Source organism: Muscardinus avellanarius (genome assembly GCF_963383645.1).
Source record: "Muscardinus avellanarius genome assembly, chromosome: 5".
NCBI lineage: Eukaryota > Metazoa > Chordata > Mammalia > Rodentia > Gliridae > Muscardinus > Muscardinus avellanarius.
In genome coordinates this window covers 5447118-5469503 of record NC_137790.1, presented here as the reverse complement: position 1 = coordinate 5469503, position 22386 = coordinate 5447118, and the positions used below count along the sequence as shown (strand labels likewise).

At 43.9% G+C, this 22386-nt stretch overlaps 1 protein-coding gene across 3 annotated transcripts in view; it reads right to left on the bottom strand.

The window, feature by feature from the left end:
* DSCAM (DS cell adhesion molecule) overlaps positions 1-22386 on the bottom strand; it is a gene marked incomplete at both ends in the record, with an annotated part of 734316 nt that overhangs the window by 27719 nt on the left and 684211 nt on the right. For all 3 annotated transcript variants that reach the window (XM_080695506.1, XM_080695507.1, XM_080695508.1), the window contains 3 exons: positions 519-668; positions 3749-3864; positions 11762-11792. In XM_080695506.1, the coding sequence (XP_080551632.1) occupies positions 519-668; positions 3749-3864; positions 11762-11792 (297 nt within the window). The remainder of the gene's footprint in view (positions 1-518; positions 669-3748; positions 3865-11761; positions 11793-22386) is intronic.

Genomic DNA, 22386 nt, shown 5'->3' with positions numbered 1-22386 from the left:
GAACTATAATTTCTTTTTCTCAGTGCATTCAGCAGAAAAAACAAACTTCAAGGACTGACACATCTATAGCTGATATGTGTATACCATTGGGCTGTTTGCCTAACTTCTGAGATTCAGTTTTCTCAGCTATAAAATAAGTCTAACATCTGTGAGTAGAAAGGTTGTTACAAAGATAATACCTTGCATGTATGATATAACTTTTCTATCTCAACAATGGTAATGCTAATTACCTTCCCCTTTTTCTGTGTTGTCTAAATTTTAAAAATTGAGTGGACATGAAATTTCTAGCACTCTTCACTGTAAACCAAAACAAGAATTTTTGGCTTCAATTGGCATGATTCTAATAATATCCAGGATCAAACAATGAAAGCTCACTTTCCCTCTAAGTGGAGATGTTATACCTATTTGTTTCATAAGCATAGAATTTAAAAGCCCCACATTTCCATTTGATAGGTACAGAGGGTAATGTTTGCAGCATTGATAACACCCACACATTCTAAGCATTGTGGGTAACTCACTCGTTCCCGGTCGAGCATCTGAAACGTCCACCAAAGGCCCGGTGGCCTGAGACACCGATTGGTAGTGGACTGTGTGAGTCACCGTCAGGGACTTCTGTTTAGCTGCCTCTCCAAAATCAGCATCCGTCAATAGGACTGTGGAGCGATCATCTGTAGAACAGAAGGAAAATAGCAAATAAGCCTTTAAATCATCCCCCAGCCTTCCTGTGCTTATAGGCACTTGGAGATATTGCTAATGACAGCAACAATATAAACCTTATCTAAAGCAATGCAGGTGACTAAAATATCAATCACTGAGTAGGAATTACTCGAGAGTGCTAAGTCTAAAAGCTTATACTCAGAGGTAGACCTTGGAGCATTTCTTCCAGAAACTGCTCAATATGGGGCTTTCTTTTCCCTATGCAAGCAATATTTCTTGTACCTGTCCACTGAATAGAGATTTGGACTTGTGTGTTTGTCAAAAGCTCACGTGAGGCATGGTGAGCATCCCCCAGCAATGGGGCTGAATTGAAAATGGGTCCTCGTGCTGCTGGGAGCTCTGTCTGCAGTACTAGAAAAACATCCCTGCAGGTATGTGTCCTGGGACTTGGCTCTCCTACTGAACTTGGCAAATGTTTGGAGGGGAGAAAGCAGAGGAGAAGAGCTAGTCTTCAGAAAGTATCGATTCCTCTACTTCAAAGCATTCGAGGTATGTTCCTCTTCTTCCCACCTCTTCTGAACTTTAATTACTCTAGTGCATGCTTTAATTGACTTCTCTTAAGATGACTCACTTGTCAGATTTCCAGAGCCCTATGGGCGTAGGCTCTTGAAGGCTCGAGAAGCAGGAGGCCTGGTTCAGGTAAATTCTGTGCACATCAGAGTTGAGGAAGTGCAGCCACTAGGGCTGCCTGTTGTTATTTGATTGTCTCAGGATTTGCATTACTTTGTTGTGATAATTCTCACACTTTGTTAAAAGCATTTTCTTACTCCAGGGGCAACTGGTTGGGATGTATAGATTTTCCCATAAGTTCTCCAGGACTGCAGCCCAGGATGATGTTCACATGAGTTTATCAGTCGGCCGGGACCTGCTAGAGCAGGCTTTGACGCTGAGCAGTAATGTGAAAGTCGTAAACAACACAGAGAGGCTTCTGTGCCCAAAAAAGGATCTGAACAGAGCGAACTTTACAAAATCCAATTACTCAGGCTCTGGCAGGAAAGGAAAGCCTCTTGAAATCAGAATCAAATTTCTTGGCAGAGAACTGGAGAAAAGGTTGCCAAGATGTCTGGGAGCGTCCCAGTGGGTGGTGCCACACAGGTTGGTACAGTGGCAGGTGCCAGGATTCAGATTGGAAGTCCAATCCCACAGCCATCACTTGGCCCCTCAAAGAAGTGGCCTTTCTATAGAGGCGGTTTCTCTGAAGTGGAATAGATACCAGGGGTCCCACATCTACATTCAATTTTCAATAAGAACATAGGCAGAGTGTGGGCTCTGATATATGGCTCTGTAAAGAGCACAGTGGGGGCTCTCTGCAGAGCTGGGTTACAAACCTTCAGGGGGAAATTTCAGATGCCTGTCTGATCATGAGGTTAACCATCCATTCTGGCCAGAAATTAATGGCAGTCTAATATTGGATTCTTGTAGTGAGAGCCCAGAGCATTTTAAAGGACTGCAGCTCTACTTCCCCGATAATTAGAAAATGCCATCGACCCCATGTCAGCATCACCGGGAGTAAATGACTCTCGGTGATAGATGAGCCTGTCTGGATTGTGATGGATTTCTGGCCACAGGATTTTTTCTTTTTTTCAAGTGATGTTTCAAAGAAAGTTTTAGTTTTAGTGCCAAATCTATTGAGTTAAATAAAAAGGATTTCTGGTATACCACCTGTCAAAAGAATAATCAAATAAAAATATGGAACCTTGTTCTCATTGAGCAGATGAATGCAATCTTACACATTTTTAGGACGAGTAGTGCCTCCGCATACAACATGGATAGCAAGAATTTAACTGAAGTTAGCTGGATGAAGGTCACCTTGGATTGGAACAACCTTTGGTGCTTCTATTCCTGGACCAAATGTAACTCCAAGAAGTGCAGCCTGGGCTGTACACTTTAGGGTCCATTCAATCAGGGTGGCCTCTGGCCAGTGGGACGGGGGTGGGTGCTGGCAACCAAGGAGATCTTCTACCCACCTGGGCTCCTCCCACTGCCTGTCTGGAGAGATTTATGGAATGCACAAGAGGTCAGTCATCTAGGTCCAGACTGCAAGGTAGGGTTGCCCTGGTGTTAATGCCAACACATGTTCCAAAACAAACACAGTTTGAAAAGAGGCAGCCTCAGCACCTGCTTCCAGATCTATTTCCCTGGGTTCTGCAAAGCTGGCTGGGACTTCTGAGGTGGGTTCTTGGAAGTAGCTTGCTGGCAGTGGAGTGGGTGGCAATAGCCCACCACTGGAGCCAGATGGCATGGTGGTCCTGCAGGTGGCCGGGCGGGGACCCCCATTCTGCTGCTGCCGGTGTGACTTTGGCCTGCTATGTAAACCTCTCCATGTCTCAGTTACAAATGCAATATTATTTCCATGAATTGGTTGGAAGGTTCAACTCTAGGTACACATAAAGAGCTGGGAATATAAAGCATGGCATCCAGAGGGCTCCCAGTAAAGGTTAGCTATCCTTCTGATTGTTACTGAGTGGCCAGAGATGGGAAAGAATCAAGATAGATAGGTTCTGGGTGGAACAGTCATAGCTCCTCTTGGTGGCTGCTACAAAATCATGAGACAAGGGAACCGGGCACTTTTCAGAGCCCAGGATGCTTCTGCAGTGCTGGGCAGTGGGGGGGGGCACCCACATAAAGGCATTCCTTGGTTGAAGTGTAATGCATGAAGACTGATTTAATGGAAGCCGGCCTTTGCGGAGTCAATGAGGCACACATAGAGCGGGTTTCTAGAACGGGGCTTTGGGTATGGGCCTTCTGGGTGCATTTGATTATAGACATTTATTCTTTGGCATAGCATTAATGGTTTTCCCAGAAAAGACCCCAAGCAGGTCAGAATTGGGGAACTCCTGTCCCAGCTGACTACTGAGGGATAAATAGACAAATTCCCAACATTTGCTGGTACTTCTTCTTTTCAACATTTTTTTCTTATAGAGCTTTCAAAATGCTCTGGTATCTAATATTTCCCAGACCCCAGAGTCTGGGCTATGGAAGGTTGGCTGTATTAGCCACATGGTGTAAAGTGGCTAGCAGGACAGCTTACCAATGGTTTCCATTGTGTCCCTCTCTTCAATCAAAAGCTGAGCCCTGGGTATGTCGATGTGCATCCTCAGGGTCTGCTGTTGCTTGCTTAAGGTATCTGAAGTCCGGGTATTCTTACTGGGAATAAAAGAGAGGATGCATTCACAAACTCAGTTCTGTTATACTGTAGCCACATGTGCCTCTCTACCACCTTGGTTTACTGTCTAACCATACAAGGGTAGTAAGGATAAGCAGAGGAGCAAAATACACGAGGTGCAATGTGTTCCTTCATTGACATGATATTTGTGAATATTAAATTTTAGCAGATAAAGGAGATTCAGATAATACAAACTGTCAATAGAGATCGGTTCACTATCTATCAATAGAGCCTTTAGAAATTTTCCATTTCTTGCACTCGATAGAATAAAATAAATAATAGGTTATTTTGAAACCAACATTTTCATTCGTCAGATAGGAGATATTGCAGCCAAGGTAAGGGAGGGGACATGTGTAGCAGCTGGTCACTGGAGAGGGCTGAACTAACAGGTTTGTATTTATATCTGATGTCATTTTATTTCTGTTCTAGTAACAAATCACAAGCCTTGTTAGGTTCCCTGACATTATCTTTCCTAACATTATCTTCCCTAACTAGTAATGCATTTTTGCAGGAAAAAAAAGAGAGAAACCAATTACTATAATAATTTTATCTCAAAATTTGTGTACCAGAAAATTACTCTTAGAGTGAGCTGTTGTCTAAAAGTAAATGAAAATAGGTGGTAAACTGCATGGTATAATCATATCCAGTTACAGCCTGTAGTTAAAAAAAATCCATGTTGTGCAAAGATCTAAAAAAAGCCAAGAAAGGCCTTAATTAGCAACCCACATCAGGAGAATGATCCTCAGTCTTCACAAAACGATAAGGATTTCCTACATGTTAAAGTCATGTTTTACTGAAATACCCTGCAAGAGGCAGCAGGCATCCATGGAGTTCAATCGATGAGATGGCCCAGGGCATCTATAAATCTGGCTAAATGATCCTCTAAACCTGCCTTAAGAAAGACTTCTGCAGGCTTGGTCACTCAGTGATGATTTACCCCCGTTTTGGCTCTGTGTGTGTGTGTGTGTGTGTGTGTGTGTGTGTGTGTGTGAGAGAGAGAGAGAGAGAGAGAGAGAGAGAGAGAGAGAGAGAGAGAGAGAGAGAAATATGGCAAAAGAAAAGGAGACGGAGAAGGAAGGAGAAAGAGAAAGAGACTGGAGATTGAATCCAGGGGGCATTCTACCTCTGAGCTACATCTCCAGCCTTTTTAAATTAAAAAAAAAATTTTTTTTGTTGGTACTGGGGATGGAACCCAGGGGCTTTTCTACCTCCAGGCTACAGCCCAGGAACTATTTTATACTTTATTTGGAAACAGGGTCTCACTAAGTTGTTGAGAGCCTCACTCAGTAGCTGAGGCTGGCTTCGAACGTGTGCGATCCTCCTGTCTCAGCCTCCCAAGCACTGGGATTACAAGCGTGCGCCACCACGCCCGGCTAAAAATTTTAATTTAAGTTTAATTTAAAATTTTTTGGTATTAGGGATTCAGGAGCATTCAACCCCTGAGCTATGCCCCTTGTCCTTTTTAATTTTATTTTGAAACAGAGTATTGCTAAGTTGCTGAAGAAAGGTCTTGCTAAACTGCCAAGGCTTATTAAGGAACCTGCAGTCCTCCAGTTTTTGCCTCTCAAGTACTGGGATTACGAGCATACACCACCACACCCAGTGGTGCTGGATATTTTAAGGGAGAACAAGTAAGATCTCTACTTTGCAACTCAAATGCTTCCCTGCCTCCTAGCCAGAAAATTCACCAGGGGTCTCAGGCTCTGCCCCCACAGATCCTTTCTCATCCCTTCTGAGACAAGTGGCTGGTAGAAGTTTAGTAATCCAGAGGTCATGTTCACTCAAGCATCCTCCTAGACATCTGCCCGCTGGTATCCGTTGTCAGTGCTGGGGATGTTTGATAATGCCCCTCTCTGCATCTGGGCATAAATAAGACATCCCAAGAAGCAGGCAACTTCTGAAAGGCTGCGCCCTGCCTCGGAGGACATGAACCAGATTGCTTGCTCTGCAGATGAGTAACCAGGTTAGGACCCAGATCATACTAATTATGCAGAACCCAAATTCAAGCCTTTTGACCTGATTTTTCACAGGATCTCTGTATGCTTTCAGATCATTTTTGAAAAAGTGTCTCATTTTGCTTGTGGTTAAAAATAAAAGAAAATGCAAAGATTCGGATATATGTACAAAATGCAGAGCATTCCAGTTCCTTGGGGGGGGGCTGCATTTATGTCATGCTTAGACAAGATATATTTCCACACATACACACACACACACACACAAAAAACATATGGGAAACTACTCCTCTGTGAATATCTGAAAGATCTGTTTAGAAACTTCAATGTGGACTTGAGCTTGTCCTTGTACCAAAAATAGAAGTGTGAGCTAGTTCCTTCTGCTCATCATGAATAGTTATGAGGCAGTCGGCGGCTGCTCCATTAGACAACTATGAACACCCAGCGCAGGCTATTCTTAAATATCAATAAGGGGTCTCCTAGCAGACTGACACATGGAGCAGGCTAAATAACTGCTGGGAACCACTACAGCAGTGCAGAGACAGAACATGATTACACCTTAGGAACAAGGGCAATCAGGGCTGGAGGTAAATTCCTCCTTGTCTCCAAACTCTGCTGCCAGGCCCCACAGTGGGAAGGGAGGAAATGGCCCAGGAAGCCTTGAGACTCTGGGGCTAATTGTTCCTCCCTCCCTTTGCACAGGACACCTGCTCCACCCCCACCCCAATACCCAGGTGGCTGGCTGTCCCCTTTCCTGTAAGACTTAATGCAGGTACCCCATCTTTTTGATGAGCTTTTCAAACCCCTCATGAGTCCTTCTTCCAGTCTCCACTTCATTCTGTCTTCTTGAACCTTCTTATCCTCTGGCATATAGTTAATTGATTTCATTGAGTCAATTAAATATATTTAATTGATTTATCTTATTCATTAGCTGTCTCTCCCACTGGAACACGCACTCTACAAGTGATATATACTCTGTTCCTTGTGTGTCTCTAGAACCTAGGCTCATATGTGGTCAAACAAGGTGCTTCGTAAGTATTTTCTAAATGAGTCATGCTATCTGGGGGTGCCATGTGAGCTGAGTGACATGTCTCCAAAGGCTTGGCTTTGAATGACTAACTTCCTTCCCACCATAAATATTGGGTTCCAACTAAGCTGTGTAATTGTGTTAACATCTGCCACCATCTTTGCCCATTTATTATTATAATGAAGGATGAGCCTTAAAAAATATAACAGCAACAAACCTTCCAAAGAGTGATTTGAAAAAACTTGAGGGCACCTGCAGAAAGATTCTGAATGGTTTTACTCTAGAAGCAAAACTGCCTCTTTCACACAATGTAGGATCTTGCTAAATGTATTGGCTATTATTGAAATACAACCCCTGACCATTCATTTGCCATCTGGCTATTTGATTAAGATGGAGGTTGGTTTAAAGGGAGCAGTATTTCCCAGTCCAGCAAGTAAATTTCTTGCAGCCATACAAACTACTCAATGTCTTCATATTTCCTTAAAGCTCAGGGGGCAGAGAAAAACTAACAGAGATGTCCAAACAGGCTACTCTGGCCTCAAATAGAACATGGACCAAACTTCCTCCCTCCCCTCCTTCCTTCACTATGTAAACTATTTACACATTTGAAATGTTTTTCAGGCATTCTACCTCTGAGCTAGAACCCCAGCCCTATTTTAGTCTGAAATAAGGTCTTGCTAAGTTGCTAAGGCTGGCCTTGAACCTGTGATCCACTTGTCTTTGCCTCACAAGTATCGGTAATATAGGAAATGGCCACCATGCAACTGTAGGGAATTAGGACGCTATCTCACCATAACTCTTGGATGAATATTTTATTCTATGCCTAAAATATGAACATCAAAAACTAAACTAGTTTAAAGGCTCAATTTGAATTGATTTTTGACAAAGGGGCCAAAAACATACACTGGAAAAAAGATAGCCTCTTCAACAAATGGTGTTGGCAAAACTGGTTAACCATATGCAGAAAATTGGATGTTAATCCCACTTTTTCACCCTGTACAAAAGTCAACTCACGATGGATCAAAGACTTGGAAATTAAACCAGAGACTTTGAAGCTCCTTGAAGAGGGCATAGGTCCAACACTACAACACATAGGCACAGATAAACATTTCCTCAATAAGACCCCAAAGGCACAACAAATTAAAAGGAGAATTAGTACATGGGATTGCATGAAACTGAAGAGCTTCTGTTCAGCAAAGAAAACTATCAAGAACCTCAATCGAGAGCCAACAGAATGGGAGAAGATTTTTGCCACCTACCCCTCCGATAGAGGACTAATATCTAGAATATACAGAGAACTCAAGAAACTCAACACTAAGAAAACAAAGCATCCAATAACAAAATGGGCAAATGAACTAAATAGACACTTCACAAAAGAAGAAATTCAAATGGCCAATAAATGCATGAAAAAATGCTCAACATCACTGGCAATCAGAGAGATGCAAATCAAAACTACCCTGAGATTTCACCTAACTCCAACTAGAATGGCAATCATTTAAAACACAAACAACAACAGATGCTGGCGAGAATGTGGAGAAGTGGGAACTCTAAGACATTGTTGGTGGGATTGCAAATTAGTGCAACCACTTTGGAAAACAGTATGGAGAATCCTCAGAGGAATGGGAACACACCTACCATTTGATCCAGCAATACCACTGTTGGGTATCTACCCAAAAGAAAAGAAACCAAACTACCAAACTAATGCATGTGTATCTATGTTCATAGCTGCACAATTCACCATAGCCAAACTATGAATTTTCCAGCAGTTCTTGTAGTATTGCTGGTCTTTAAACATTAAACACTTGTTGATAAGGTCCTTAGAGCAAGCCAGCCCCACCTGTTGGAAGGCAGGTAAAATTTTAGAAAAAAAAATATCATTGTTTAAACGTGTCATAGGGAAACTGTCCTATCACAGTGTGACTGGTGAAGTCTCTCCTCTCTGAGGCATTTGCTTGTGTGAACTGGAGGAGTGTCTGGGAATGTGAAGCCCAGTGATGGGCAAGGTGCCATGTGGGGCCCGCTGGAAGGGCTGGGTATCAGTGCTTGTCCTTCGGTTGGGTCTCGTCTGCCTTTCCAGCCCGAGACAGCTAATCCCACTGAAATATGCAAATACACGGTGGAATGTGGTTTGGAAATAACTCCTATATTCACTTAGGTCCCAGAATAACAACTTCTTTTTTAGATGAAGAAGGCGGAATACAGACAGGTAAGTCGACTTGCCAAGATCTGGAACGAAGCAATTAGCTGAGAAAGCCCTGGATCGCAGGCTATAGGCCCCTTTCTCCTATGAGACCAGCTTGCCAAGTCCTCCTTTATCCAGAGGAAGCAGAAGAAGGATCAGGGACAGCAATTCAGTGTCCCTTTGAGCACCAGCGGGTATGACTGGCTTAGATTTCATGGCCATCTCTGAAATATGCGTGGCCCTAAACTGACCAGGTCTTTGGTTGCCTGGTTGGTTAGTTGAGCTATTAAACTGAGAATAGATCCCACCCTCCACTCGTGCATCTGCATTACCCCATGCAAATCCACCCACTGGAGGAGCTTGAAAATTCTCTTCCATTTTCTCTACTTTTGCCCTTTGGAGGAAAACCATCTTGACCATCGTAAGTGGTGTTGATGGCTGGTTTCAATGTTCCTCATTTCATATCAGCAACTGTCAGACAAGCATTAATTCCTGCTTTGATCAATAGGTGGCCTTTCAGTCACAGCAATTACCTTACTAGTAAAGAGGATGGTTCCTGATGTTTTGTTCTGGGGCCAATGAGAAGAGGCGGGGATGCCTTCCAGGACTTCAGGAGAAGCAGACAGCACGGCATTCAGACTGAACCGAGGTCGAGCACGCCAGGCAGTGTGACCATGATGCACAGCCCTTGTGCAGAGCAGGGCCTATGGTTTGGGGGTGGGTGGAGGAGGGGTGGGGAGGAGCCGGAAGCAGTGCTCACAGTGAGCAAAAGTACACAAAGGTTCACTGTAGCTCCTCCTAAGCTCCCATGCAACTGGGCTTTCCTGACTGGATGCCCCTGTGGAAGGAGATACCTTCTGTTTGCCATTCCTCTGAGCTCCAGATTCCTGCTGCTAGCTGTCCATTGGACACCTCCACTGGAGGCTTAAGGAGAATCCCCAGTTCAATATATATGGCCTACACAGGGCTTTTTGTTCCCACTGACACCTCGCTCCACTCACCCTCCAAGGCTCAGGAAGTCTGTAGCTCAATAATCATGGCAAATGGCATCAACATTCGCTTAATTCCTCCCACCAAATGTCTCAGAGTTAGCCTTGATTCCTCCATATCTGTGTTTTACCTATGACTCACATTATTTAAGAAACAGTATGTCCAAAGATATCTGTGGGAAATGTAATCCTTGCATCAACGGCATCCCGGCATTCCGTCTCTGCTACTGTCTCCAGAGATGCTGTGACAGGGAACAGGGGTTTCTTATGAATAACAAAATGCACTCACTGTGGACGTGTAGCTGGGGAGGAGGTGCAGCCAACTGCAGCAGGGCTGGGAGTGGGAAATACCCTCACTCCATCCCCTTTCTCTCCCTTACTTGCCTTCCTTCAACAGCAACCTCAAGCTCACCGTCAGGGGCCCTGACACGCTCCATACTTATTTCCTACACTCTGGTTTCTCCTTTTCACCTTTCGTTTGATCGGTGCATTATAAAAGACTTAAATGCAAATAGCAGAGAGGGTCACGGTGTAGGTGTAGTGAGCTTATCTATGCATGCAAATGCTTGCTTCCAGGGGGTCTCCATTTTTTCACTTTTTTGGTGCATTGCAGTCATACATCTTAATAGGCTACAAGATGGCAGAGGCTTACAGGCACACATCACTCATTTAGCCCTTCCGTAATTCCCTCCCCTTTCCCTTCGCCTCATGTGTGGCTTAGTGATTCACTTTGATGTTTGTGAATGTACATCATGTACATTAGGGGACTTCCTTCCCCCTCCTCCTACCCCCTCAGCTAGTTCACCTTATTTGCTCATCTATACTATCTCCTTCTTCCTCTAGAGTTATCCCTTTGACCCATTTTCTCCCTAGCTTTCGAATGTTAGGGAGAGTACCCAATTTCTTACTTTTTGTGGCTGACTAACCTCACTTAGCATAATGTTCTCCAGTTCCACCCATTTCCCCATAAATTTCTGTTTCTATAGAGTGAGCAGGTGGACAGCATAAGAGAACTGAATGTCTGCAGAGAGTTTGGGGACACAGACAGATGGATTCTTCTCTTCACAACCTCACCTGTCACCAGCCAGGCAGATATTAAAAGTAAGTCTCTAAGGGAGGTGCTTTTGTCTTCTACAGTTGTGAACATTTTCTTGGCTATTCTACAGCCACATCTGATTTCACTTACTCAACAATTATGAATGGGGAAATCACATGCAGGGGGAAACAGGCACAAGGGACCCAGGACAACAGCGGGAGCTGGAGAGGCTCTCCTGGAGGAGTACAGAAGGTGCCGCGGAAGCCCAGGACAGGAGCGGCTCTCTCCAACCCCCGGCCACCCAAGAGGCACATCATCTCCTGAGGCAACTGCCTTTGAGTTTGGCTGACCTTGTTAAGGCTTGACCTCAGAGACAGCACATCTGGGTGGAAGGCAAAGCTGAGGCTCCTGAGTAGGTGCCTTTTTGTTCAAAGCTTAACGGGAAACATTCTATTGATTGAGTCTAGCCAACAAGACAACAACCCTGTGACATGTATAAAGTTATACTATTTTGTGTCTACATATCTAACTAGGCATTATATGTATATTTTGGAACAGAAACAGAAACTTATACTGAAATGAAAATGTTATCAATTTTAGACTGGCATCACTGGAAGTGCAAAGAAACCATGAAGACAAGTTGGAATTATTCTTTTAAACATGGTCTCTGGGGTACTGGGTCAGTTTCTTACCTCATGAGCATTTCAGCTAAGCTCTTTGCATCTGGGGAAAGAAAATCAATATTAGTACAGAATAAATAACTCATTAACATTACTGAGGCATTAAGAAAAAAATAATTCTATAGTCAGATGACAACAGTGATTTTTAAATATAATTGTGTATTTATATCACTACTCATGAGTTTCGTGGGTTCCGCGTTTATTCTACATATGGTACTTTTATCTCTTATTTATTATAGAAAGGTACCATAAATATCCTGTGGCCATAAAATATCAGACATCTATTAAAGGCTTTATTACAGTCAATTTATTTGCCACTTCTAGAAAATCCAATTTTATTTTCTATAGTCAGAAAATTGACATTTTGAAAGAAAGTCATTTATGCTGTTCACGCCCATTCTTTTCATTACCAGAATATCAGAATTAAAAGCTTATGCCACTGTAGATCACTTCAAAATGCCATTATCTTTCAGATCTGAATACCCAGGGTGGTAAAAAATGCTTTAAGTGGCATATCACTGTTTTGGGAAACTTCAATATTTATTTCAAACTCAAAAATAACATTTTATTTATGTTTTTTTTCTTTTCTGGAGATGTTGTTTAACAAGACCTGGCTACCACTTCTGGCACAAGAAATCCTGCCTAAACATACTGTAGAAAATAACTCTACTTTTTTTGGTGGGACTGTTTTAAAATTCTCATTTCTCTTAAAATATAATGTATTCATCTTATACATTTTGTTCTGGCAAAAATGAATGTTTCCTTTCTTAGAACACAGAAGCCTCCTTTTGTTTTGCTTTTGTTGTGCTCCAAAAAGACTAGACATTAGTGCCCTGTTCAGTGAACAGAACTTTCTGGAAGGGGATTTGGCTGACTGTGTTAGCAGCTCTGTAGTGAAGACGGCATATGTCGAAGCATTCTAGTTTCCTTCTCTGAGGACTGACATGTCTCTGGAATCAGCCTCATGTTGGGGAGCAGCCGGCTACTTCTGCGGGACTGGAACAGTCACAGGATAACCCTGCAGAGGCTAGCACCCACAAACCGAGGCGCAGTTCTTCAAGTCAGGCATGCCAGTTCCTGTGGGTAACCTCGACATGGGGCCTGGGATTTGTGCACAGATGGGTTCAGTCTGGGAAACGAAACCGGTCCCATCTACTCCACCCACACAGCAAAGCAAAGGAAGCAAAATAGCATGTAATCTCCCCGTTCGTGTCTTTATATTTATCTGCAAAGACTAAGTAAATAGAATAAATTCCTTCCCTTCCTGAATGACTTAGCACTTATAAAGTTAGTATATACATATGAAATGCCAGAAGCTTGGGATTAATTAGCTCTCTGTAACAACCAAACAGTGGCTAGTACAACCCTCTATAAAAAGAAGAGAAGATTCTAAGGAGTAAACATTTGACTCCACTTCACACTCAGAATCTAACTCAGAAGGGCTCCTTCCTCCTTTCCCACCCCTGTCCATTTCTCCTGTGGATGGTCACCACAGTTTGTTTTTCTGTGACCTCTTCTGTCAATATACTAATTTTTAAAATTTTTCATTGGTGGACTGTAGTCATTCATCCTGATGGAGAACAAGATGGTGGAGGCACACATGTACATCACTCATTTAGCCCTTCCCTAATTCCCACCCCACTCTCTCCCCCTCCCTCCCTTTCATGTTTGGTTTAGCGATTGGCTTTGATATGTGTGTGAATGTACATCAGGTACAGTATGGAATTTCCCTCTCCCCTCCTCGACACCCCGCAGTTAGGCTGCCTTATTTGCTCATCTACGGTTCCTCCTTCCTCATTCCTCCTTCATTCTTAGTTCTACCTATGACCCTTTTTATCCCTACTAATTAAATGCAGAGTCCAGCAAGGGAGTGGAGCTGCCTCCACATCCTACAAGCCCTGACTGCAAGTCCCCTTGCCTGTGGTCAGCAGCCCTCTTCCTTGGGGTTAAGCTCTTCCACGGTTCAAGTGCCCAAAGCCATCTCAGGCAACCCTTCTCTACACTTCTCACTTGCAGGCAGATCCGTGCTCTTTCTGTTTTAGCTGCTATGTCCTCCTTGGATTTCATCTACAGTTTTGAGAAAAGGTATATTGATGGCATTCACCTCTATGAGTTCATCTTTGAATAAGCTAAGAAGCTCGAGCTTTCAGGTCAATGAAGGATTTTAGGTGCCTGCGCAGGCTAGGATAACCATCAAGTGTTACAGGGCTCTAGACCTTACTTCAGACTGCTGGTTAAAGTCTCTCCAACATCACTCTCTGCCAGGGACCACTGTGCCCAATTTAGAGAAAGTAGGTCCCAGGTATATCCAGGAGTCAAGTGGGAGCACACACAGCTAATATCTGTGGTCCAGTCTAATTTTTACCATAAACCTCAAGCCTTTTGTGTCTAGAGGGGGTATGATTCTATCTGTAGGGACACATAAAGAGGCCCAGTGTGTGGATTCTCTTGAGAAGAGCAGTGTGTCATACTGGACCAGTTTGGAAAGACAAATCAGAGTGACCCCACCCAAAAGAGACATGAGAAATGAGGGGAGGGGGGCTTAAACCTGAGTGGACAATGTACTCCACATGGAGTTCGCTGGCACTGAATAATGAGTCTTTGTTCAGAAGTAATGAGTGAGTAGGTTTCACTGGACGGCAAAGTTGCCAGTGTGGGGGTGGCTGAGGGTGTTCAAGATATTATGGAGCTATGGAGAAGTGACCTGTCCTATTGGCCATAGTCTGAGAGCATTACCTGGGTCAAGGGAGGGCGGAGAAGAAGACCAAGGTGGTGGTGGTGGGGGTGCCATAGACTGGCATTCCTCGGATGCTCAGGAGGCAGAGACAGGGGCTGGGACCTGAAGCCTGATGATGGTGTCTTGTGGTGGTTCAAGTGAGAGACTATGAGGTTGGCTTGGAAAGCCAAGGACATTACAGTATGAAAACACAGAATCTGTAGAAATTAGACCCCTGCTGGGTGTGGAAGGGACAAGGCAGGCCACAGGGAGTCCCCAGGTAACAAAGAGATCTAGGATTCAAGTTGGAGGGACACATAGTCTAGATGGTCAAAGAAATAAAGATTTGGGTGAATTGCTGAGGTGTTCCTGCCAAAGATGAAGGGCCCAGGGTGGAGCTGTTCAGAGACAAAGCTGGAATCGAGTTTTGGAGGGAAGCGTGGGCTAAGATGAGGGGTGTGGGTGGTGGTCATGTTCCTACAAGAGTATAGCGAGAAGACGATGAAATCTTAGCTCAGATCGAGATGCTTAGGGGCAAGAAGAGGATCTGGGCATGTTAGCAGAATCACAGGATCTTAGAGCAGTGACTCCTTTGCAGATCAGCTCACTCATGAACCATGAATGTTGGATTTCCCTCCAGTGCCACAGACAGACACACCGCGTGCTCTCTCACTAGGGATGCAGAGCTTGGGCCACTGGCCATCCTTGCAATGGCGGCTGCTGCCCCCTGCACACCAAACATCCTCCTCTCCCTCCAAGACTGAACCCCACCTCCCCAGGGGACCTTTGCTCTTTTTTCTCGTTCCTCAGCTCACATCTCATTTACCAGTTAACAAATTCCCACCTGGCCACCCCAGCTTCCATCTCAGTCATCTAAATGCCTACCACTACCATGTAGGAATGGCGGCTGATCTGAATCCCTTCTCCCTGGGTCACACCTGTGCTCTGAAGCCTTTAAAGGAACCTCACTGTAACTGAATTCACCGGCAGAGAGTGGAAGCCCGCTATGCCAGCTTCCGCTGCCCCTCCAGGTCTCCTTCTCCGCTGTGACCTCCAGTCCTTCCTCTGAGTTTCCTGCATGTGCTACTGTCTTCAGAGACTCCCCTGACATTGCTCCTGCCAGGCCCTCCATTGTCCCCTTCGTTTTCTGCAGATGCAATTGCTGCCTGCACGCTCCCAGGCCGGCAGGGGCTGATGCTCTGCTCCTCTCAGCGTCTGTGGACCCCTGCTCTCTGTGGATCATCCCTGGCGAGACACAGGCAGGCTCATCCAAGCCTCTGCTGGCCACTATTATTTCTTGATTTTTCACAAATCATCCCTTCTATATCCTAATCGAACATTTTAATCTATCAAGTCAAGACTATGGTTTTGAAAATGAGTACAGAGAATAATCCTTGTCTAATACCTCTAATTTGCCTTTGATGGCTCCCAGATTAGCCACAAATGTCTTGAGATTATGTCTGGGGAAATTCTGTTCAGAAACCTGAGCCTTCCTTCAGGGACTCTTGGGCCTGGAATCCTGTGACATCTTTTCTAATCTTCCCAGCGGTGGTGGTGGTAAGGTGGGATCCTTCCCTAAAGTGAAATACCACTGGGGTCTACGTTTTGTTGCTTATTATTTAGAACTTGTATAATTGTTCTTTGTCAACACTGTTGTAAAAAAGTAACGTCTCCATTCCCTCCATCATGTCTAATATGCAGTAGATTTTGAAGGAGTACAACACCTTAAACTGATCAGGACCCGTGACGTTGTGAAGCATTTTGAGTTCTGTCTCTCTTTCCTTTTCTCCCCCACCCCTTACTTCTTTCTTTTTTTCCTTCTTTTTGATCCCTTCTCCTCTCTTCCTCTCTTTCTTCCTTTTCATGATCATGGTCCACGTTTTCTGGTTGGAATAGAACCCCTCTTGGTGCACATGAAGCCAACAGATGCTAAATGGTACTCCTCTCCAACGGCCATCTGTTCCTACGCAAACATCGTCCAAAGCCTTGTTCTTCTCACCCAGATGCAGCTCAACAGCCTTGGTTTCGCCTGTCATGGTTTTGACACATTTTGAATCATTCCGAGACTTAAACTGGGAGACACCTTCCCTTAGCTCTTGCTGTTTCTCCATTTCCTCTGTGTCCCTCTCTTAACCTGCTGGAAGTGACAAGAAAGTCCACCGGGAGAGTCTGGTGATAGTGAAACAAGGAAGGAAGGCGTTTTTTGTTTTGTTCTGTTTTTTGTTTTTTTGTACTACTGGGGATGGAACCCAGGGGCGTTCTACTTCCAAGCTATACCCCAGCCCTATTTTTATAATATATATATATATATATATATATATATATACACACACATTTTATATATATGCATATATATGTGTGTGTATATATACACATATATATATATGTATATATATATAATGTATATATATGTATATATATATGGCAGTACTGGGGTTCCTGGAAACTGTTCTACCTCCGGGCTACACTCCTAGACCCATTTTTATATTTTTATTTGGAAATAGGGTCTCTTAAACCAGTGAGGATGGCTTCGAATCTGTACGATCCTCCTGTCTCCACCTCCCAAGCACAGGGATTACAAGTGTGTACCACCATGCCCGGCATTTTTTATTTTATATTTTGAAACTGGGTCTCACTGAGTTGCAGAGGGCCTAAGTAACTGAGTCTGTCTGCGAACTCTGATTCTCCTGTCTCAGCCTCCTGAATGCTGGGATTACAAGCGTGCGCCACCTCGCCTGGCGGAAGGAAGGAGTTTTAAAAGTTGTCTCCCCCCCTCCGCTGAATCCTGCAGGACAGGGGGTAGAAAATGATGGATAAGACAGCAATCTGGTGGTCATAGTTTTGCTGCAGTGAAATTATTGGCAGAAATAAGGCTGGCAGAGTCTGGGGGTTAGGAGTGAGAGGCAGCGTAGCTGAGCAGAAAATACTCCAAGTATTCAGTAGTCAAAAGAAATAGGACAGATGATATAGAAACTAGAAACTATATAATCTGTGGGATTATAAATATCAAGATAAAAATGAAGAATCTCAACATTTTTGGTGGGCAACCATAAATGATAAAGTAGCTATGGATACCATGATAATATATCTTCTGATTCCATGTTTCATTGATAAACCATCCAAAACTTACTTGATATTAATGGGACAGTCTATTTCTTATTGGGATATTCCAAAGGTTGAAGGCCATCCAAGGGAAGAGAACTGGAGTTGGACAATGACGTAGGTTTCTCTTCTACCTCGCCCCCAACTTCCAGTGATTCTGGGCTAGTTCTTAGTGGCAGAGCTCTTCTAAGCCCTTCTGCTTTCAAGTCAGCAACATGGGGCAGAATACTACCAAGTTTATGCTCCACCTGTGCAGACAGCGTTTTAGAGACTGAAATAAGGTCGTGTACAGTAAAGTGTTATGGAAAGATGGGGTTCAATTAGGTCCTGGGAGAGGCCAGCCAAGGATGAAGAGCATCACAGCATGGTGTCTGCCCAGTCCCTGTGTACCTCAAGGACCACCACTTCCATCCTGGGTCTGCACATGGGTGGAGATGCCTATCAACGAGGCAGTGCCTGGCACACCCCGGCAGGCAGGGCACACCCATTCTCCATGCTGGAGCTTGCTGACCTTCTTGAGAGTCTGGGTTGCCTGGCTTTTTGCACACACAATGTTGCTTTCAAAATCTCAGCAAAGCTGAAATGGAAGGGTAGGGTACAAAGAAGGCTGAGGTTGATTGAGCTACATTTGAATATGTGTAAAAGTATAAATGCAGCATGGTTAGCCTGGACACTCCTTGTTTTGGGGGGTGAGGAGAAGTGGGGGGTGGGAGAGGGCACCAAGAACAGTCTGAACGTATGCCATTTTCAGTATGATCCACATAAAAATGAAAGAAAAAAGAAAAAAATGTGTTTCTCAGAGATTCTTAGGCAGCTAGTTGCTTAGGCAGACATATTTTTGTAGAGTAGTTTCATGGATTGATTATTATTGTGACAAAGGCTTATAAGTAAATCACTATCCTCCAAACCAGAATCATATCCTCTGGAAATATAATGTACCATTGTGCCATACAAACAAATAAATAAAAAGAGGACTCTCACTCAGAGCTACGTATCTGTGTTTGGACATTTGAAGTTCTGGTTTAAAAAATGAGAATATGCTTAGGCTATTCTCTATTAGAAAGTCACTAGCAAACAAGAGGAAAGGGAAGGAAAAGAAAATAAAGAAAGGAAGAAAGGAAAAGAAAGGAAGGAGAAAAAAGAAAGGAAGTAAAAAGAAAAGAAGAAAAGGAATAAAGGAGAAAGGAAAATGAAGAAAGAAAAGAAAGAAGGAAGGAAGAAAAGAAGGAAAAAAGAAAAAAGAAGACAGAAAGGAAAAAGGAAAGAAAATAAGGAAAAAGAGAAGGAAGGAAGGAAGGTAGGTAGACAGGCCAGCCAGCCAGCCAGGCAGGCACTCAGGGGTGGCGGAGCTGACCTCGCTACACCATCCATCAAAAGCTTTAATTTGCAGGCTCCCTACCTACAGCCCCTACTTTTCTGTGGAATTGGAATGAATCTCATAAAGCGGTTATTTACATACGGGCTATAAAACGGAATCTTTTTCAGAACCCAAATAGGACTCCTAACCATTGGCATGCTGCGGTGAAAGCTGATTCAAAGCCGTGGCTACGCAGGTGAGCTACGCAGGCTTGGGATCTGTGGGCAGCCGGCGGGCGACGCTGGGGGCATCACTGCGGCCCAGACACCCTCACCCACCACCCAGCGGCCCCTTCCTCGTGCTAAGAAACACTCTCTCATGTGCTTCTGCCCTAGCTAGTGTGGTGTCTTGAGAGCATAATCTTATTAAGGAACAAGGCAGAAAGAAAGAGACACAGAAGGAGGAAGGGGAGGAAGGAGAGAAAGGAAGGAAGACAAGAAGGAGGGAAGAAAGAGAGAAGAGGGGATGAAGGAAATGAAGGGAGGAGAGGAAGAAAGGGAAGAAGAGAAGGAATGAAGGAAAGGGAGGGAAAAAAGAGGAAATAGCCAGAAGGAAAAGGAAGAGAGAAGGTAAGAAAGGAGGGAGAGGGAAAGTATGGAAACACCAGGCTCAGAACTGAAGAGTTTCAGAGCCGAGGCTTCTGGGAGCTTTTCGGCCAGGCTGGCGCATCTGCGAGCTTGGTGACGAATCTCCTGGCGCGGTCTTTCTGCTGGCTTCCCACATTTTGAGGCTCTATGATCTCTGCTTCCAAGTCTTTACTTATTCTAAGTCTACTCAAGTCTAAGGGTCACTGGGAGCATACACGTGCATTCCTGCTTTAGATCAGGAAAGTTCAAGTTAATTTTGGTTTTACAAATGCGGAGACCTTTTGCCTCATTTTCAGAGCAATAAAAGAAGAAAGAAAAAACCCAAACCCAAACAACAACATTGAAGTAGAACTCCAAACATGATGAAGACTTCACAGCCTGAAACTACCCATGTAGAATCATGAGCCCAGATCCTCCCTGGAAAGGGTCTTCAGGAATCTTCTCAGTTTGATAACAATAATCCATTCCAAAGTATCTTCAAATTAATAAACGCATTATGTTCAGGCAAAAGGGCACTTCTGCCACAGGGATATGGACAAATTTATATCACACACCGATTTTTATCCTCCATTCCTTTGGAGCCCTGGGATTTGGGACCAGGCACCACTGTCCACCCTTCCAGTCAGTGCCAGCAGAGGCTTGCATTTTCTTGCATCAATGTACACTAAAGGCGGAAGCTTTTAGTGACACTGGAGTTGGTCATTTGACCTGAGAATCAAACTTTTATAAGGCTGGGGCTGTTGGGAGCCGGGGACCAGCCAGCAGCTTACTCTATAACTTGCACTTCAAAGGATCTGGAAGTTGGGGGAAATTAGGGCATCATTAAAAAGCCAACCGTGGCTTTCAAAACTCTGGGATAAGGTTATAGATTTAAAAAAAAAAGTAGTACTTGCAGACAATTTAGGCTTAGGAGGTCGCTATGATCTAAAATTAGTAAAGTACTCAGGAAGGGAAATATAGGTTGGCTAATCTGCTTGAGTCCCACTTTCTTTTTCCTTTTTACATAAAATAACATTTATTGTATTCTCTTAACTAGGTTACTTGTCTGCACAGTAAAATATAGCATGCTTAGAAATACTTTAGAAGTTTCTAGAAATCAACAATGCAACTGAACACCACCAACATTCTAAGTTAATCTTATGTAATTGCTATTAAAATGAAATCATCCGGTAGGGACCCCTGCAATACGTTTCTGTAGTTCAGATTTTTTGTATCCCATTTATAATCCTAATGGGTGGTTGCTCATGTGGTGCTGACATATTCCTAGAAATGTCCTTATTGTGGGCAATAAAAATACCGTGTGAAGTGACTCTCTCTGCGGAATCTGAATAATGCGAACTTATTCTAACACAGGCACGGGATCTGTGCGTTATGTGGGTCAGTGTTTAATTAGGTGATTTCGCTAATGAGTTCTGAATTTTGTGTGCGGGGAGGCTAGGGGAGATGTAACTCAGGGGCATTCTACTGCTGAGCTCTACCCTCCAGTCCTTTATGTATTATTTTGAAGCAAGGTCTTACTAAGTTGCTGAGGGCCTCGCTTGGTTACGGAGGCTGGTCTAAAACCTACAACATTACTGTCCTGGCCTCCCAAGTCCTGGGATTGTAGGTTTATCCGCTACAACTGGCTTGAACTCCGGATGTACAATAGATGGACATCTGTTACTTTAAACCCTGTGGTTGCCGTTTTCTTCCCTGAGTGAGCTGGAAATATTTTCTCTCATTAATATGCATCTCAGAAGGGGTTTCCAGAACTAAAAGATGAAGGTACTTTGGGGGTACAGCCTGGTGCCCCATCAACGTCCCCAGGATATCTGGATCACTAACTTTGTCCCTTTATGACAGCACTTTTTATCATACAGACAGATGAATCTGTCCCCATCCTGACCCTTGACCCACTGCCACTAGAGGGTCCCCTCCCACGCCTCTGGGGCAGGGTCTTAGGCATTTTTTTTTCTCTCCAGGACCTTCCCAAACTCTTGTGATCAAACAAATGATTATTAAGAAAATGTTGCTATTATTTTTTAAAATAGAGCCAGGCTTGGTGGTGCACACTTGTTATCCTAACATTTGGGAGGCTAAGACAGGAGGATCGCCATTTGCGTACAGCCTCAGTTACTTAGTGAGGCCCTCTGCAACTCAGTGAGACCCTGTTTCAAAATAAAGAATAAAATATAGGGCTGGGGTGTATCTCAGAGGTAGAACGCCCCTGGGTTCCATCCCCAGTATAGCTGCACGTGGTGGATAACCAACAATGCTTTTTTGTTGTTGTTGGTGGTGGTGCATTGTGATTATATATCACAAAAAGGCTCAGAGGGGTAGAAACATACCTGTGCATAGCATGTCCATCCAAAGCCTGGCCATTAGGAAGTGGCACGGAACTGAGGCCTTTTATTTCTGCTGTCTTCCTTTAGACTCAGGTTCAGGATGCCTTTATTAGGCACGTACAGAATGCGAGAGTACAGATGCCTTCATACCACGGCAAGCCATTTCTCTGGAATTCCATGCACCTTAGCAGCTCTCATGAATTTATCCTCCCTTCCCCTCTCACCTGCGGAGGCTGTTGCACTGGCTCTGCCTTTTCTCTAACAAAGGAAACAAGGCTGTTCCCAAGAAATAACTGCCCAGGCTCTCTGATGCTCTGACATGATGGATTGCTTTCTTTTTTCTTTACCAAGCCTAACTACAAAAAAAAAAGACACAAAAGCCAAAAACCTAGTGCCTAGACGAAGAGATACTGACAATAGAAATGCCAGTCTCGGGATGTGTTTTGGACATGGACATAGGCCCTGTAAAGCAATAACTACATTAAGAATGAAAATAAAGGCTGTAAGGGTCTTCCAGGCAGCTGACCTGAATATATCAGTAAGAAACAGCA